We start from the raw sequence: 20093 nt of genomic DNA on the forward strand, positions 1-20093 counted from the left end.
ACCACCTTGTCCTGGTGGAAAATCCAGAAAGGAGGTCGGCAAGAAAAGGCCGCCAACTCGGAAACGCGGTGGATCGAAGTGATGGACACAAGAATAGCCACCTTCCGAGATAGAACTGACAGGGAAAACTCCCTGAGAGGCTCAAAGGGGGGAACCCCTAAGAACGTCCAGCACAAGCTTTTAATCCCATGAATCCACAGAGGCCCTGTACGGAGGGACAGCGTGGGCTACTCCTTGAAGGAAGGCCTTAACGTGTGGCTGAGAAGATAACATCTTCTGAAAGGGAAGAAGAGAGCAGAAACCTGGCCCTTTAGGGAACTAAGAGCGAAGCCCGAATCCAGTCCTGCCTGAAGGGAAACCAAAATGGAAGGCAGGGAAAAGGACATAGGTGAAAAGCGGTTGGACTCGCACCAACGAAAGTAAGCCCTCCGGGTACGATAGTAGATCCTGGAATACGAAGGCTTCCTAGCCTGGATTATAGTGTGACTCATCCGGGCCGAAAGGCCGGACGCTCTTAGAACTGTGGTGTCCACAGCCACGCCGTTAAACTGAGCGACCGATAATTCGGGTGGCAGATCGGACCCTGAGACAGCAGATCGGGTCTGTCTGGAAGGCGCCAGGGGGCGTCCGTGAAAAGATTGACGATCTCCGCAAACCAAGAACTCCTGGGGTGATCAGAATGACCGGCACCCCTTCCGCCGTGATCTTTTTCAACAGCTTGAAAAGCAAGGGAAGGGGTGGGAACCGAAAAGGGAGCACGAACTGCGACCAAGGAATGGCCAGAGCGTCAACAACACTGCGAGAGGATCACGGGACCTTGGGACGACCCAAGGGACCTTCCTGTTCAATCGGGACGCCGTGAGGTCCGGAGCCCCCCATCGAAGAGCAATCCGAAAGGAGACCTCCTGAAGTAAGGACCATTCCCCTGCCGAAGCCATCGCGGCTGAGGAAGACGGCGGCCTGAATGTCCACGCTGGGGACATGCACTGCGGATCTCACCAGGACAGTTGCCACTGCCCAAAGGAGGATCCTGGAAACCTCAGCCGAGAAACTCCGAGTCAACCCCTGGTGGTTGACATATGCCACTGCTCTGGCACTGTCTGTCTGGATCCGAATTGGCAGGCTCCTGAAAATCCTTACCCAGTGAAGGAAAGACAAAGATGATCCGGAACTCGAGGACATTGATCGACAGAGGACTCCTGCGCCGATCAACAACCCTGAAAAAAAAAAAAAACCAGGTGACAAAGCCCCCCGCGCCTCAGCCGAGCAGGCTGGCGTCCGTCATCACCACCTGCCAGAGAACTGGAAGGAAGGATCTGCTGTGAAGGATCTGCTCTGGGATAAGAGAAGTGACCTCGGCCAACAGTCGAGGAACCGTTTGACCCGGGAGAAAACCGGATCGGACGATGCAGCGAGAAGACAGGCCTGTCCCCCTGTGATAGAATAGCCTGCTGAAGAAGTCTTGAATGAAACGGGTGAAGGGAAATCGCTTCCGATGTTGCAACCAACCTCCCCAGGACCATCATGGCCCATAGGAAAGGAGGGAAGCCGAGAACCCTGGAGCAAGCGAACTTCCCGACGAAGGAGGGATATCTTGTCTTCGGGAAGGAAGACTCTGGTCCGACAAGTGTTGAAGAACATGCCCAGAAATATGAGGCGCTGAGAAAGAACAAGACGGGACTTCTTCCTGTTGACAAGCCACCCGCAACAGCTAGAGTGTCGGGAAGGATGGATAGACTTTCGGGAGCCTGAAACTGAAATTCTTGAGCCTCCATGGAAGCGATTACTGAACGAGGGGATTTCATCCTGAAGTGTCTCATACGAAACTTCCTATTCAGCAATTTGAGATCCAGACTGGGACGAACCTTGTTGTCCTTTTCCGGTACAAAGAGATTAGAAGAGAAGCCTGTTAACCGTTCCTGTTCTAGGACGGGAACGATTACCCCGGATTTAAGGAGGGAAACAATGGCTGTAAAGAAACCCGGGACTAGAGCGGGGTCTCTTGGAGGTTGGGATTCGAAGAAAACGATCCCGGGGCCGTGAAGTGAATCTATTTTGTATCCAGAGGATACAAGTTCCATGACCCATGCGTTCTCTACTGAGGAGACCCAGACGTCCCTGAGGAAGAGGAGATGGCTGCCCAGCCTGGGAAACGGGCTGGGGTCTAGTCGTGAGTCATGCCTAGGTGGAACTTCCAGTCCTAGACCTGGAGAATCCACCTTAGGAGTAGCGGGAACGCCAGGAAGGAGTGAGTCCAAAGAATACCTTCTCTTAACGTGCCTGTGGCGTCTGCTATTGCGAAGAGGAATCTGATGCCGCGAAACGACAAAAAAAGGCCGAAAAAATCTGAAGTTGCCGCCTAAGGGGAAGTAGGCGAGGTCTGGAGAAGGGAACTGGTGCTGCCAGTGGTGTCCTTAATAATTTGGTCCAGCTTGGAACCGAAAAGACGTGATCCTTGAAAAGGCAGGCTCGTAAGGGACTTCTTTGATGACTCGAGCCAAACAATGCGACGGCTGGCAACAACATTACTGGGCGCTTGAGCGGCAGATGACGAGACGTCCAGGGAACAAATTAAAGCCCGGCGTTAGTAATCTGGGTGGCAAGTTCCGCCAGCCGGTCTGGTGGAGCTCCGGCTTGAATGCTCCAACGGAGTTGTTTAGCCCCTTCGGATACAGACTTCGAAACCCAAGTGGAAGCGAAAGCCAGGCATAGGGATGATGTGGCAGCTTCGAAAGCCGACTTCACGAAGGCTTCCATGATCCTATCGATGGAGTCTTTCAGAGCCGCCCCACCGGACAGCGTGAGGACTGTGTTGGTGGCAAGCAGTCGGCAGATCCACAGAGGGAGAGGTCGTTCTCTATCGCCTCTCATTCCGGTTGGCGATGAGATCCGGAGAAAAGAGATACGAGACTCCAAGACGCTTGCCTCTTTGAGAACGTCTGGTCGAATTCTCCCTTTCTTTGGTCAGAAGCTCCTCGAATTCAGGATGAGGAGCGAATACCTTGGGAGGTAGTTTAGACCGTCTAAACGAAACCGCCTAATCTGCGGGTTCCGTAGAGGAATCTTTGATGCCACAGGTCAGATTGGACGCTCCACTGAGGCTTTGAACCATATCCCTCATGTTAGCGATTTGGTTCGAATCCGGCCCCAAATTATCTTCCGAAGGCGCATCAGAAAAAGCCTCGTCTGACTCCGGGGGGGGGGGGGGGGAGAAGGACCAGGGGGAAGTCGACCACAGAGAAGGACCGTGGGGGGAGATGGACCGAGAAGAGGACTCAGACCGGCGTTCCTGTCTGGATCTTTCGCGGCCTGTATTGGAAGTCTCAGACGGGGCTTCTTGCGACCCACTGACTACGGAAGTCTGCAGGGGCAAATGATCGAGCATGGACACGAGGGTCTGGAACACCCATGTGAGATCCGCTACTGATAGAGACAGAGAGGAGGTCCAGCCTGGGGTGGGGACTTCGCTCTGAGGTGGAGCAGCAGGGGGGGTCGTGGGCGGTGAGCATAATGTGGGTTGCTGCAGGCCTGCCCGAGGGAAGCTTGCGGTTATAAGACGAACACGCAAAGTGTTTCACTAAGGCACAGGAAGTAGGTAAAAAGGAGGCCGGGAGTGACCTCCCTTAAAGTTAGACCGAACGGGCCCCTGAGGAAAAAGTCTAAAGGTTAGTGGACAGGGGGGCAGGGGAGCGTGTCAGTCTGCAGTGCAGGGCTACTCACGGCAGACGCTGCGGTTTCCAGATGGAAGGCTGCCCGGCTTGGAAGATGCTCCTTTGGAACGATAGCCCCTAGGAGAACAGGCAGTCACATCTGGGGCACCCTTTTGTCCGAAACCTGCTGCATGCGAGGATGCCGGAAAATTTGCGGTAATAAGCTGCGAAGAAAATGTTCCTGGCGCTGAACTGCGGCTGCACGGGGAGTGGTGGGCGAGGCTAAACGCCAGGCCAGGAGCACCAAGATGGCGCCGGTGGGCGGAGCTCACCGATGATTGTTGAGCGGGAGAAAAGCCCGCCCGAGGGAAAGGAAGTGGGAGGAGTTTCGGCACTGGAAGTAGGCCCCGGTAGAAGCCGGGGCCTAAATTGGAGGCCGGCGGCCGCCGGTAAGGGCCGCGGTGGTGGGAGAAGCGCGGACGCCGGGAAAATACGGCGCAGCCGCCGCGCCACAACAAAAAGGCACAGTGCGGCCGGAGGAGAAAGCGGCGCGGCTGCCTACGAGGCAGCCGCGCTGTGTCAGAAAGGGATAGTGCGGAAAGCGGCGCGGCTACCGCAATGCCGCCGCACCGGGCAGAAACAGTGCGGCCGCAGGGGGAAGCGGCGAGGCTGTCTGCACAGCCGCCGCGCCGGGCCAGAACACAGTACGGCCGGGGGACAAAGGCAGCGCGGTCGCCTGCAAGGCCACTGCGCCGGAGAACAGCGCGGCCGCCACGCGAACGGAGCGACAACCCCCACCCGACGTGTCCCCGGCAGCCGATACACAATGGAAGGGACCGGAAAAACGCCGACCAGGCCAAGGCAGCCTGGAAAAAGAACTCCCAAGGGACCCCCAAATGACCACCCTGGAACGGAGGAGGGACCTAGAGGCACTTCGAGGGTAGGAATACTCACCTAAATCATCCCACGCCGTCCTTACTAACCTCCATCCGGGGAAAATACCAGACGTCCAGGGAGCTGATGGACATCCTCGTCTCCTCCAACCGACAGGCTCTGGTGGGCGAGTGGGTGGTTGAAGGATGCAGGACCGGACTTCTGAGCACGCTTATGTGCTAGGATCTTGGTCCTGCTGTGGGATCTATGAGGATACGGGGTGGCAGTACACGCCGTACTCATAGTCCGTATTGTGGGACTACAGGTGTGACTGTTCACGCTGTATCCCTCCGGAAAACCTGAAAGAAAACGACGCACATTGAGGTAGATAAGGGTCTAATGAAAGACCAGTGTCCACCTCCTACTGACACTAAGCTAAACTGGATATTTTACTTCCTGTCAGTAGGGTGTACACTGCAGAGGAGGAGCTAACTTTTTTATTTGCATAGTGTCAGCCTCCTAGTGGCAGCAGCATACACCCCATGGTTCCTGTGTCCCCCAATGAAAGGCGATAGAGAAATGGGTGAGAGGCCTACACAGCTGTCAGACTGCAAAAGTTAGAGGTTAAATCAGCAGATAAGGTCCAGCGATGGCATCGCAAAAGAAAAGTAGCAAACGCTCACACTATTGGGTTATCCGGTGAAGCAACAGTAGTGCTGCGCATTTAGAATATGAGCAAAGAGGGCAGAGGGTGGGGAAAGTGACTGGTCAGGGGCAAAGGGAAAATACTCGACTGTCCTGAAGTACAGCACAATAGCTTTTCATCTTTGTGGTGGGGGGGCTGCTGGGGTTAGCATGATGCAGGTAGGTGGGCAAAGCCTGCAGAGGAGGAAGCAACTTTTGTTATCTTAGTGCCAGCCTTCTGGAGGCAGCTGCCAACACCCATGGGTTCCATGCTCCTCCAATAAAGCGTCCAAGGAACAGGAATCAAGAGCAAAGGAGGAGATTGTCTGTAGAAGGGTTCACCCCAAAAAGCCTGAAAAAATATACATGAGAAGACTGTTCTTTGGGATGGGAAGATGAGGCCCGAGATCCTGCCTGTAGTGCGTTCTGATTTATTCACACTGCGGGGCGGGATCTCGGGCCTCGGCTACACACAGGCGCGAGAAGAATTCCATCAGGTGATGTGAGTCGAAGGGCAGCGCAAACGGCGCATGCCCGAAGAAGAAAAGCACAGCGCAGGGTACATTACTGAAGACAGAGGAGGCGGCGCCCGGAGGAGCTGACTGATGGCTGGGAGGCGGTTGTGTCCGGGGGAAAAGACATACCCCCCCGGACAGACTAAAGGTACGGCGCGAAAATTATAAAAATTAATATTGCTGTGTTGGAAGGGAGCACAAAAAGAAGAGACACCTTGACAGAATGCAGCCATTAGTGCTGAACAAGGTGGATCTTTTAGTTAAATACGCCAATGGTAGGGGGGGTGACAGGTTCCCTGTAAATGCTCTCCACAACTCTCTCAGACTGTCAGAACAACTGATGGATTCTCGTCTAACTCATTGTGCAGCAAGCAGGAGACAGTGAAACAGAGGCTAAAGAGTGCAAACGGTTACAATTTTAATGAAACCAAATTGCAAAAATGATCCTTAGCCCCAAATGAATGCATTTACTGTAAGTGTGGAAATAAACTAGTCTTCAAAATCATACAATGAATTTACAAAGCCCCTTCTTATGGATATTTCTTCTACATCTATAATGAAAAACTGATCATATATTTACTGCATTTGCTTTTTCCCCCCCATAGTCAGCTGACTTATTTAAATAAAGGAACAATCAATATCTTTTTGGCAGCAGCCATTTCGTAAAAGCAAATTAGGTAGGACTTACCTTGGCTTGCAGTTGCTGCAGGTCATGGTCCAGCTTTTCTTTATCTTCCCTTAATAATCTATTAGTTTCAATTAAAACATTCATGGTTTCTGTTTTGCGCATTAGCTCGTCATGTTGAGCCATAGTCTTTGCAGTTACCTGTATTTATTAGAAAACAAAAGTGTCAGACTAGAACACACTAGTCCTATAAAATTAGCAGTTTACCAATATGCCAATAACTTGTCAATATCGGCCTAGTAGTGAACATAGAGAGTTGTTCAGATTATGCTTACAGCGGACTTCGGGTCTCTGTCAGCAGACCGGTCACTGCTATATAAATTATTGCAGCACACCGCACTATCAACATGAATCATCATACATAAGAATGACATGTCCATCAACCCAACAGATCACACATCATTCATTGCTGAATTAATTAAACCCCTCACAGCCATTACTGAGTAGATAAGCATCTAGCCTTTTGTCATTACTACATCTTGGGGTAGGTGGGGAATTCCAGATTCTGACCAATCCAACTACAGAGAAACCGTTCCCATTGACACATCCAAAATGCCGAATCTTTACATGTAAAGACTGCCCCCCTACATTTTCTGGAATGATTAAATCCTGCGAAAGTTATTTGCAGTGACCAAATATTGTTTAATGCAAACAAGGTCACCTTATGCCCCTTTCACATACCAGTTTTTTGCCGTCAGTCGCAATCCGTCAAAATTTGAAAAAAAAGATCCGGCGACTGATGCTGCTGGATCCGTTTTTTTTTTACTTATAGACTTGTATTAGCGACGGATGACCTCACGTTTTATCCGTCATTTGCCGGATCCGTCGAATACTGTTTGACTGGCGGCCGGAGACCACGGACAAAGTAAAAATTTTTGTATAGGTCGAAAAAACAGACAGCGGCGGATCAGTCACCGTCCGTCGTTTGCTAGAATGAAAGCCTATGGCGCCGGGTCCGTCAAATGACGGAATCCGGTGACTGATTCAGCTTTTTTTTAACTGAGCATTCTCCGATCCAATTAGCCAAATCCGCTACTTGGATCCGCGCAAAAAACGGATCCATCGCATCAGTTTTTCACAATCTGCGACGGATCCATCGATCCAACGGATTGTGACTGATGGCAAAAAATCTATGTGTGAAAAGGGCCTTATAAGAGTTGATTTGCAACATGAACAAGTCTGATTTTTCTAGCCTGCTATAATGGTGAACTTATGTGAACAGATTGCCGGACACAGAAATTTGCTGCTTGTGTTTTTGGTGGATACTCTCCCATAACATGTTTCATAGAACAGATAAGACTTCCGATAATGTACATTTCGCACAATCCCAACCTGAACTTTTTCACGTTCTGCATTCAAGCTGTCTTGCAGTTCATTAATTTCTTTTTCCATATGCTCGATCCGCTGTCTGTAGCGCAAACATTCAACCTGTGCAACTTCAAATCTTGTCTCTGCAATTTCTTTCTCCCGTCTCACAAACCTGGAGGTTACAAACACAAAAATGGTTATCACAAAACAAAAACAAAAAAAAACCCCTCACTCAGCCACTCCACTCCCTACAATTTTGTAACCATTAGGTCTGCTGTTACTTGTCAATGCAGGAACGTCTCACTTCCTTTCTAGCGAATAAAGGACAGAATCCCACTACGACTAACAGAAGCATGAAACAGTGAGATGGTTAACACATTTTTTTAAAACAAATAGCAAATGGAAAACCAAAGGGTCTTGGGCTAGTAAAGGTACTGGATCTCCACTGGAAAGAATGGCAACGTGTAATGTTACTTTGGCTGTTTAGGGAATGTGTGTATGTGTGTATGTATGTATGTACGTATATAGTAGCCACATAGTATATGGCACAGGCCAAGTACTATATAGGAGGCATGTAGTATATAGCAGACAAAGTACGTGGCCTGTGCTATATACTATGTGGCTGCTATATACATACATACATATTCTAGAATACCCGATGCGTTAATACAGGCCACGCACTATATATAACAGCCCACGCAGTATATAGCAGCCACGCAGTATATAACACGGCACGTAGTATATAGCACAGCCCCCGCAGTATATCATACTGCCCATGTAGTATATAGCACAGCCCCCGCAGTATATCACACAGCCCCAGCAGTATATCACACTGCCCATGTAGTATATAGCACAGCCCCCGCAGTATACAACGCAGTATTTAGCAGTGTGGGCACCATATCCCTGTTAAAAAAAAATAATTCAAATAAAAAAATAGTGATATACTCACCCACCGGGATCCACCAAAGCTCCGCCGAGCCGCACGCAACTGCCGCCATCTTCTGTTCCCAGGATGCATTGTGAAATTACCCAGAAGACTTAGCGGTCTCGCGAGACCGCTAAGTCTTCTGGGTAATTTCGCAATGCATCTCTGGGAATGGAAGATGGCGGCAGCCGCGTGCGGCTCGGCAGACTACGGAGGGAGAGAATAGCAGGTTTTTTTTATTATTTTTAACATTACATTTTTTTTACTATTGATGCTGCATAGGCAGCATCAATAGTAAAACGTTGGGGACACACAGGGTTAATAGCAGCGGTAACAGTGCGTTACCCGCGGCATAAAGCGGGCTGTTACCGCTGCCATTAACCCTGTGTGAGCGCTGACTGGAAGGGAGAATGGAGCGGGCGCCGGGCACTGACTGCGGGGAGTAAGGAGCGGCCATTTTGCCGCCGGACTGTGCCCGTCGCTGATTGGTCATGGCCGTTTTGCCACGACCAATCAGCGACTTGGATTTCCATGACAGACAGAGGCCGCGACCAATGAATATCCGGGACAGACAGACGGAAATGACCCTTAGACTAATTATATAGCAGATAACTATGGGCATACAGGTAATAGAATGGTTCATCCAGTCTTACATCTCTGCCTCATAGCTGCGGTCTAGATATTGACAAATGCACTTTTGATGTTTTATGTTCATGATTTCTTCACGGTTCCAGGGCATGCAGTGCCTGGAAGACATCACTTCCTCCTATCTCCATTATCATACCACCTCCCCTTCCAAGCACGCGACACTGCCTTGCGACGTGCAGTTGCGGCGCCGTAATCCCACACATGCACCCTGCCCTCGCAGTTATGTGTGCCTTATCCACCTTTCTATGGGCAGGGTCTTCATCCTGGTTCTGCACAGGGTTCTCTCCTACTGCACAGTGAATCACCTGCGCAGAAGCAGGATGAAGACACTGCCCATAGAAGCAAATAAATGATCATCCATAGCACCTTATAGCATCACAGGGTTAACTTTTACCCATAATAGAAGCGCACGTCAAAGTCCAGGGAGTCCTTCCTGGAAAGCGTCCAAAATTCCAAAAGAAAGTAGAGACAGCGCTTCACAAGTTGGTGAAAATAGGGATTTTTGTGTACTCACCGTAAATTTCTTTTCTCCGAGCCACTCATTAGGGGACACAGAACCATGGGTGTTATGCTGCTGTCGCTAGGAGGCTGACACTAAGTTGAGACAAAAAAAAGTTAGCTCCTCCCCTGCAGTATACACCCTCATACTGACTTCCAGAGACCCAGTTCAGTGTAAAAGCAGTAGGAGATATTAACAACATAGTACATATTAGAGTACAACATATCACAGTAAGTCAAGAACGAAAAAAGAAACGAGCCATAAGGCTAACAGGGTGGGTTCTGTGTCCCCCAATGAGTGGCTCGGAGAAATGGATTTTACGGTGAGTACACAAAAATCCCTATTTCTCCTTCACCATATTGGGGGACACAGAACCATGGGACTTCCCAAAGCAGTCCCTGGGTGGGGAACAATACAACCAAATAACTCAGTGTACCAACTGACTATAAATGCGCAACGGCCGCCTGCAGAATACTTCTGCCAAGGGCCGCATCCGCAGAAGATTGAGTGTGGGCATTGTAGTGCTTCGTGAAAGTATGCAGAGGCTGGACCATGTTGCAGCCTTAAAATAGTATATTTGTAGATCACAAAGGCGCTAGACACGTGTGCCTGAAAGAGCAGCAGCAGGCAAACCAGCCAGTAGGTGTGTGAAACTGCCCAAAGATAATGAAAGTAAAAAACAGAGGTTGCCGCGCTGCAAGGCACTTACAGATCCGTATGTAGTCCTGTATGTTTCCACTTGTGGAAGAGGGACGTTTCCCTCGAAACGCGTCGGGATTGGCCCCTACACACGTCCGGATTGGCCCCTACACACGTCCGTCATACACGGACAGGTGACGTCACCATCTAACCACGCCCCCCGCTCACCTCGCTACGCCGTCAGCGGCGCCATCGGCCGAGGCTCCCGCTAAGCTGCGGCGGCAGGCTCCCACGGGGGATTTGCGACCTTGGGGAGGACGCTCCCATCACCAGGGACTACTGAACGGTGGAGGAAGAAATCGCTACATAAGTGGAAACATACAGGACTACATACGGATCTGTAAGTGCCTTGCAGCGCGGCAACCTCTGTTTTTTACTTTCATGTTGCAGCCTTGCAAACCTGCTCTGCCGACGCCTGTTGCCGAATGGCCCAGGAAGCACCCACTGACCGAGTTGAGTGTGCCCTAATCCCCGCCGGGATAGGCTTGCCCCTGACCCGATAAGGTTCTTGAATACCTGATCGGATCCATCTGGCTATCGTGGCTTTAGAAGCGGGTAAACCCTTTCTGTGACCCTCCGGGAGCACGAAGAGGGAGTCTGATTTGCGGAAATGGGGAGTCCTAGAAATGTACCTCCTGAGGACCCTCACCACGTCCAAGGTGTGAAGGGCCTTTTCAACCCTATGTCTTGACTGCGGGCAGAAAGAGGGAAGAACGATATCTTCATTAAGAAGGAAGGATGAAACCACCTTGGGAAGAAAGGACGGAGGTGGACGTAGGACTACCTTGTCCTGGTGGAAGGAAAGGAAGGGCGCCCGGCAGGACAGTGCGGCCAACTCTGAGACTCGCCTGATAGAGGTTATTGCCACAAGGAAGGTGGCCTTCCAGGAGAGAACAATCAGCGAGACATCCTGCAGAGGTTCAAAAGGGGACTCCTGAAGGACACCCAGGACCAAATTGAGATCCCAAGTCTAGGGGGTACGACGTGGGAAACCCCCTGAACAAAAGTCCTGACTTGCAGGTCATCAGCAATCTTGCGTTGGAACAACACGGATAATGCAGAGATCTGACCCTTGAGAGAACTTAGCGCCAGACCGGAATCCCGGCCGGACTGGAGAAATTCCAGAATGGAGGGAATTGAAAAAAAAAAAAAAAAAAAAAAAAGAAGAGGAGGGCGTCCACGGAGCCTGCACCATGTGAAGAAGGTTTTCCAGGTGCGGTGATAGATGCGAGCGGAAGACGTCTTGCGAGCGCTTATCATGGTGGCAATGACTTGATGTGAGAAACCAGCTTGAGTTAGGATCCAGGTTTCAACAGCCAAGCTGTTAAACGTAGGGCCCCTGAGCTCTGGTGGTAGAACAGCCCTTGGCGAAGCAGATCTGGGTGGTCTGGTAACCGCCAGGGAAAATCGGATACGAGTTGAACGAACTCCGCGTACCACGCGCGACGAGGATCAAAGGAATCCCCTCCATCTTGATTTTTCGGATTACCTTCGGTAGTAAAGGAAGCGGAGGAAACACATACGGGAAATGGAACCGGTGCCATGGGGATATCAGCACGTCCACTCCAATGGCCAGGGGATCCCGAGAACATGCTATGAAGTTGGGAACTTTTGCGTTCAGTCTGGACGCCATCAGATCCACGTCCGGAGTCCCCCAGCGAAGGCAAATCTGCTGGAAGACCTCCGGATGGAGTTCCCACATTTCCGAGGCGAGACCCTGACGGCTGAGAAAGTCCGTCGCCCAGTTCTCGACGCCTGGAAATGATGGAGCGGTTGTTCTCGGCCCAACGGAGAATGTGGGAGACCTCCCGCATTGCCGCCCTGCTGCGGGTCCCCCCTGATGGTTTATGTACGCCACAGCTGTGACGTCTGATTGAATCCGAATTGGGTGACCCGAGAGGAGGAAGTGGAAACGTCTCAGGGCAAATCTGATTGCTCGAATCTCCAAGATGTTTATCAGAAGCCTCGACTCCCGAATGGTCCAATGCCCCTGGGCAGTGTGGTGGCGAAATACCGCTCCCCAACCGAGGAGGCTGGCGTTGGTAGTCACCACCAGCCAGTGGGTTGGGAGAAAGGACCTCCCCTGGCTGAGGGATGATTCCAAATTCCACCATTTGAGCGCTTGCCTGATCCGCGGGGGCAGAGGACATGGCCGATCGAGGGATAAGGGAGTTCTGTCCCAGTTGTCCAGCAGAGCCTGTTGTAAGGGTCGGAGATGCAGTTGAGCGAAGGGAACAGCTTCCATTGCGGCCGCCATTTTTCCCAGGATCCTCATGGCAAAGCGAATGGAATGAGGAAAGGGACGACAAAGCGTCCGGGTTCACTGCTGAAGCACTTTGGCCTTGGACCGAGGAAGCAGGACCTGCCCATGGGACGTGTCCAGGATCATGCCTAGGAAGGCGATCTGTTGGGCTGGAACGGGGGAAGACTTGTCCAAATTGATCAGCCAGCACAGGCGTGAAAGGGTATCCAAGGTAATGCGGACACTTGCTTCGCAGGCGTGATAGGACGGACCTTTGATCAGGAGGTCGTCTAAGTATGGCAACACGACCACTCCTCGGGAGTGCAGAATGGCCATGACCGCCGCCATGACCTTTGTGAATATCCTGGGCGCGGTGGCAAGGCCAAGTGTAAGGCCATGAATTGAAAATGGTCCTCCTGGATGGCAAAACGCAGGAACCTTTGATGTGGCGGGAAGACTGGGATATGGAGATAATCTTTGATGTCTATTGATGCTAGAAACTCTCCTCTCTCCAATGAAGAGATGACCGACCGGAGGGATTCCATCCTGAAGTGCCGGACCTTTACATACTTGTTTAGGAGCTTTAGATCCAAAATAGGGCGCACCGTCCCGTCCTTTTTTGGAACGACGAAGAGGTTTGAGTAAAAACTTCTGAATCTCTCGTGTTCTGGAACCTGAACAATGACTCCGTTTCAGCGGAGAGATTCGATGGCGTGGTGAAGTGCGTGAGACTGAGCTCCTGAACTTGGGAGACGAGAAGGAAAACACCGTGCAGGAGGGGAGGCGGAGAATTCTATTTTATAACCAGAAGACACCAGGTCTCTGACCCATTCGTCATGGATGACGGAAAGCCAGAAATGTTGAAAGAGAAGCAGGCGTCCGCCTACTCTGGTGGTGTCGACCGGAAAACTCCCCGAGTCATTGTGAAGGAAATCTGGAGGGCCTGGATCTCCTGGTTCTGGGATGCCTAGGCTTACTTCTCCAGGACTGATTTGGCCTGTATGAGGGCCGAGGATCTCTGTCTGTACGTGGCGATCGTTCTGATCTGGATGAGGCCGTGGAGGAGGACCAGAATGGGCTACTGCGAAAGGGCCGAAAACAAAAATGTTGCTGACGCTGAAAAGCAGTTTTAGGCCTGTGCTGCAGGAGAAATTCGCTTTTCCCTACTGTAGCATCGGAAATAAGCTGGTCTTATTTTTCTTCAAACAGACGTCCGCTCTGAAAAGGCAGAGAAATCAGAGACTTTTTAGAGGAATCCGTGCGCCACTCTCCAAGCCATAGTGCTCTCCTAATGGTGACGGCGTTTGAGGCAGTAATTGCCGAACAGTCTGCTGCGTCCAAAGACACATCACACAGGCACATCACACAGTCTCCAGCCATAGCAATTTGCTTGGCGAGATCCGCCATCCGTTTTTTGGATGTCCGTACCTCCTTCAGGTGAGAGCGGCCCCTGATTCCCCTGTAAGGGAGGGGTCTCAACCCAGGTAAACGAGTACCCCGCTCCCCAGAGGGGTCATGAAGGGATTCAATCGCTTTGGCCAGCGAAGCCATGGATTGTGACAGTGACGCGTCCCACTCAGGGGGGCTAGATACACTGGGGTCGGTAGCGGCGGAGGGCTCCTGGGCACATTGGGCATCACAGGCTGGGCAGAGAGGGGAGCTTTGAGGCCGGGGGAGGAGCCTGGCAGGTGGTACCACGCAGTGAAAAAGGCGGTATGAACTTTTTTAGCCTTTTTAGCCCTTGACTTCGACATGATGTACCCCAATATACGTAAAAAAGCTGCTAGTGGAAGCTATGAGGGGTAAAGCTGCAGGGAAGCACCTAGTGCAGTCTCCGTACACAGGTTCTGTGTCCCGCAATCAGATGAGGCGGCGCGCTGAGTAGGGGAGAAGACCGGCATGCAGGGCTGCTGACACGTGTAGAAAAGGCGGCCCGAACAGCGGTGCTGTGCAGGGAAGATGGCTGCCGAGATTTGGGAGAGACTCTCGCATAGAGCGAGAAACGCCAAGTCTGTGGGCGGAGCCGCCGAAATGATGCGAGCAGTGGACGGGGCCTATCGAGGTGTGGCCTACACAAAGGCCAAAGCCGTACTAAACTTCTGGCTGCGGCAGACCGCCGGAAAAGAGCAGCGGAGCCCCTGCCGTTATGGAGCCCTCCTATGCCTGCCGAAAAACGACCCCTCCCGGGTGGCACTTACCCCAATATGAAGGGGATGGCAGAAGAGCTGTGCCCGGGGTAGATAGGACGGTGCAGGGTTGGGGGAGCCTGAATCCACCATCCTCTTGAAAGGGGGGTGGAGAGGAACCGTCCGCCTCCATCCATCATCCGCTTTTTTCAGTGGTGATGCAGTGGGGGGCTGCACGGACGCCACAATGTACAGTGCCTCTGAACATCCAAGGGTAAGACCTGGTGGGCAGGGCGAAGTGTCCGGCAATAGGCCTGGCTGCAGAAGAGGATACGTGGATGTGACAATCCATGTGCTCGTCTGTTAAGGGATGGGGGGAGATCGGTGCCATTGAAGGGGCCCGCCGCCCCTAGAATCCGCTCAGGCAGTGGCATCCCACGTCGCAGGAGAGGATACGGAGAGGTGACACTCTCCGTGCTCGCCTGTTGCTGGTTCGGGGAGATCAGAGCCTTTGAAGGTTCCGTCGCCCCTTCGTCCGGGTAGAAAAGGTTAAATAGTAGAAAATCCAAAAGATAAGAAAAAAGTTCTGGTCTGATTAACAGACCCAGTGTGCCTCCTACGGACACTAAGCTTGAACTGGGTCTCTGGAAGCCAGCATGAGGGGTGTATACTGCAGGGGAGGAGCTAACTTTTTTTGTCTCAACTTAGTGTCAGCCTCCTAGCAGCATAACACCCATGGTTCTGTGTCCCCCAATGTGGCGAAGGAGAAATCACAACTCCTTTATTCTGCCTTCTGTGGCGACATTTCGATCTACATGATCTTTATCAAGCTTGAAGATGATAAAGATCATGCAGATCGAAACATCGCCACAGAAGGCAGAATAAAGAAAAGTTGTGATTTCACCAACTTGTGAAGCGCTGTCTCTACTTTCTTTTGGATAACGGCCCACAGAAGGGCAGATAAGGCACCCATTACAGCATGATTGCACGACACATGTGCGGGATTACGGTGCTGCAACTGCATGTCACAGGTCAGCGTCACATGCATCGGAAGAGGGGGGTAGGAAAATGAAGATAGAAGGCAGTGATTTCTTCCAGGCACTGAACGCCCCGGAGCCTGGAAGAAATCATTAACATAAAACAATAAAAGTGCATTTCTCAACATCTACACTGCAGCTATGAGGCATACAGGTAAGACTGGTTAAACCATTCTATTACCTGAATGCCCATAGTTATAGCTTAAAAGCATCAAGGGGTGACAGATTCCCTTTAAAGAGGACTTGTCACCAAGTGAAAAGTGGCTAGTATTTGCTCTTATTTTATTACTACCGAGTTATAAAAAAACAAAAACCAACATGACAGGGTTTCAGAGATATGGGCTTTTTTATTTAGTGCTAATTTTTATGTTCTTTCACAAGGCAGCGATACTCACAGGATAACAATGCTTTGCAGCCTAGAGAATCATGTGAGCCAAACTCCATTGCTAAAGACAATAAACATTCACACTGAACAGGAGACCCATTTTTCCGAAATGGCAGATTAAAAAAGAAAGAAACCCAAGAACACCAATTGGGTAAGAATTCCAACAGCTAAGAACAGAGATCTGCTAGCATGCTCCAACTGTTCTTCCTTTCCGGCAGCCACTATTCTTGACACCACAGTGTTCTTCCGATAGGTGGAAATTGAATAGGTGAAGCACAAAATTCATTCATGTACCTGAGAATTTCCATAACTTGCTCCTGTGACTTTCCTTCTTCATTCACCGAGACATTAAGAGCTCCTTCTTGAACAGAGGTCACCATTTTCTTACTAAGGTTCTCTATCTGGTCATGTAATAGCCTGTTTTGCTTTTCCAGATCTTCACACCGAGAGAGATTCTTTGACGCCTCATCCTGTGGTTACATACATAAGGGATTACTGTAAGAAGTGCTTGTTACATGGAGCGTCAGCGCTATGCAGCTATTAAAAGTGGAATAAAAGCATATAATGCGCTTCCACTACTCTGGGCTGATTCGTGTAAAGACTTTGCATAACTGAACTATATTTGGGGGCCATCAGCAATCACAGCTATATGGAGAACAGGAGCTTACAGCACATCTTGTCCGTTACAAACATTGCTCTTCCCAAAGAACTTCCTAATGAGAATATCTTATGTCGTAGAATATTAGGGCAGTCACTGTGTATAAAGAAGTGTTCAATAACAAAAACCTTGAAAAAAAACACACACAAAACAAGCACAACACCTATCCCAATCACCAAAGTAATAAATAGCCAGAAAAACTCCAGGTTTGGGAAGAGCCAATGAGAGAGTAGGATCAGTGCCCCTAATAGAACCGAGAAAGTAATTTTATGGTTCAAACATTTTTTGTAAATACTACTAGGCCACAGCAGCGGGGGATGTTTCCCGACAGTGGGTGAAAAAACGAAACCTATTGTGGGACCAGCATAGTGCATTTTGGAGTGCCTTGTGGCCCGGGCTGGCCTTAGGCTACGTTCACATTTGCGGTCGGCGCCGCAGCGTCGGGCGCCGCAGCGTCGCCGCATGCGTCATGCGCCCCTATATTTAACATGGGGGCGCATGGACATGCGTCGCACTTGCGTTTTGCGCCGCATGCGTCCCTGCGGCGCCCGCGTCCGGGCGCAGAGGACGCAGCAAGTTGCATTTTTGCTGCATCCAAAATCAATGAAAAAAAGGACGCATGCGGCGCAAAACGCAGCGTTGTGCATGCGTTTTTGTTTGCGTTGTGCGTTGCGGCGCACAACACAAATGTGAACGTAGCCTTAGAGAATGCCAATTTATGATGGTAACAGAACTTTGTGAAGTTATACATTGAAATCCAGGAAGCAATCCTGTAGTGCAGAGACTGCCCAGGATGCCACTCATGAGTAAGTGGTTGCCCAAAAGGGAGGACCTTAAAATGTTGGAAAAGCAAAATACTATAACTGAAGGTTAGATCCAATGAGAAATTGTAATTTTGGAGGTCAAGTAAGCTTCTGTGTGGACCTTTGGGAGATAAGTGAGAACACTGGAAAGTAGTGGCATAATAAATGTGCACAGTTCAAACAAAATCAAGACTGTGAGGAAAACCCTCCCAAACTTCGGAGGAGCAGAGCACAAGGAGGCGCAAGTCCCCAGAGACTAACTTTGATAGAACTGTAGACAAGCAATAACACCAGCTGACCCTAGTAAATCATGTGAGGAAGAGGATAAAAAAAAAAAAATAACAAGGTCTTCAGCTCCAGAAGGTTAACCTGTAGGTAGTCTTTCTCCTTCAATTGCAGACCCTGGGCCATGTGAAGAGCCAACTAAATCCTGCTGTAAACAGCAGTAGTGTCTGGCCTTCTGTACAGAAGAGTCACTTATGTGAGGGTGAGGATGCAAGTTACTTCCTATGCCGCCGAGAAGCCAGGGCCTGCAGTGGAGTAAGCTATATCACACGCATGAGCTACAGAGCGTTCCCAACATGCAGGTAGTGTTCTAGTGGCACAGTGGGGGGGGGCAAAACACGGCAGTAGGGGGACAATTAGAACAGAAAAAGAACATCTTCACAACCCACCCATAAATTCCTTGATTAATAGCAATCACCTGTAATCTGTTGCTGCGTTCATCACCGACACTCTCAAAGAACTGTGGGAATCCTTTAGCAAGCACCGGTTTTTGGTGTAAATACGCACATGCTCATACGGGACTTTGGGACAGTTTAAACATTGACCAAACTTAGTGAGGTATGCCTTTAAATGTATCTGGCAATTTTCATATAGAATGTCAGTGTTAATAAATGTGATTTTGTAGGTTTTTCTTTACCCATTTGATCTTCTAACCTCTGCAGCAATTAGATTTCAGCTGTAAATACCTTTAACATACGTTCCCGCTCCTCCCAAGATGCCTTGCTCTCCAGTAGTTCGGCTTCTGCCTTCCTGGCAGCTTGCTCCGTTTTTTGGCGTGTAGCAGAACCTTTAGTCAATTGTTCTTTAGCTGCCTGAAGAGCTTCAACATCAGCTGCATGCAACATTAATTCACGTTCATATTTGTTCTGTGCCTCAGCAGCAATTCTTGCCTTTTAATTGATGAGAGAGGACAATTAAGAAAAGAAGCGGAAATACCCATCTAAACGTCCCAAATATTGGACAACTCACTTGCTCCTGACAATCCTGTCTGGCTTTCTGCTCGTTGTTTGTAGCAGTTGTTGCTCTCTGAAGAGCAGACTTGACTTCTCCTTGGACAGTGGAAAGACTTTGTCTAAGTTGTGAAAGCTAGTTGTAGAAAAAAAATGAAATACTAAACCATCACTGAATATCACAACAGGCACAAATTGTATCTAGTGCATGTATCAAGGTGTATTCATTAGCACTGGCAGCCATTTGTGTGGATGGAGAGAACCACACATACAGCCACACTTAAAAACTACCAGTTACCACACAATGGGGGGAAACGCAAAAAATGTGTTGTGATAAAATCTTTCACCCTTTAGGCTTCTTTCACACTTCAGTCTTCTGGCGTCAGTTTGAAACCGCCATTTTCGTCAAATAGCAGATCCACCATTTTTTTTTGGCGGATCCGCTATTTTCCCATAGACTTGCATTAGCGACGGATTGTGGCGGATGGTCATCCGTTCCATCCGCCATGCGACAGATCCGTCGAGATTTGGCGGACGTCATCTAGACATTGACGGACATTATAAAGTTTTTTTGTTTCCATAGAATGGCCGCCCATGGGCGACGGATCCGTCGCGACCGTCATTTTGGCGGATCCGTCGCCCCAATCCGCTTTTTCAATTGCACATGCTCCAAAAAGTAGATACTTTTCCCAGACAACCCCCAAGAAACGGATCCGTCAAAAAAAGGATCCGTTAGAACCGTTTTCTCAACAATTGTGACGGATCAGTCACTATGTCGGAGCAGACTGACGCCAAACAACTGAAGTGTGAAAGAAGCCTTAGCGACATATGACGTACAGTGACATCATATGCCGGCTTCCTGACCCCACATTTTTCCTGGCAGAAGATGGAGGTGATATTCAGCGACCATCTGCTATTCTAATAGCACACTGGCAGGGTGGGTGCATCTTTCCATGCACTCCTCAGCACCCCCGTGATGAAATTATGGCAGTGGATGAGTTGCCACGATGGCAAGGAATTTGCTGAAGACCACCTTGCCTGTCAAGACGATTCTCCAGTGAACGCCAACTTCTGACTGATGTTCTCAGGAGACCATGATTTTTCAAATATACAGCAATACT

The 20093-nt window shown here is 50.0% G+C and overlaps 1 protein-coding gene across 4 annotated transcripts in view; it reads right to left on the reverse strand.

Moving 5' to 3' along the window:
* Positions 1–20093, reverse strand: part of TPR (translocated promoter region, nuclear basket protein) — a 196773-nt gene that overhangs the window by 67321 nt on the left and 109359 nt on the right. For all 4 annotated transcript variants that reach the window (XM_077277613.1, XM_077277611.1, XM_077277610.1 and 1 more), the window contains exons 24-28: positions 18992–19108; positions 18709–18912; positions 16571–16746; positions 7740–7887; positions 6411–6548 (exon numbers count right to left, since the gene is read on the reverse strand). In XM_077277613.1, coding sequence (XP_077133728.1) covers positions 6411–6548; positions 7740–7887; positions 16571–16746; positions 18709–18912; positions 18992–19108 — 783 coding nt within the window. The remainder of the gene's footprint in view (positions 1–6410; positions 6549–7739; positions 7888–16570; positions 16747–18708; positions 18913–18991; positions 19109–20093) is intronic.

The sequence above is a fragment of the Ranitomeya variabilis genome, chromosome 8, assembly GCF_051348905.1.
Source record: "Ranitomeya variabilis isolate aRanVar5 chromosome 8, aRanVar5.hap1, whole genome shotgun sequence".
NCBI classification, from domain to species: Eukaryota; Metazoa; Chordata; class Amphibia; order Anura; family Dendrobatidae; genus Ranitomeya; species Ranitomeya variabilis.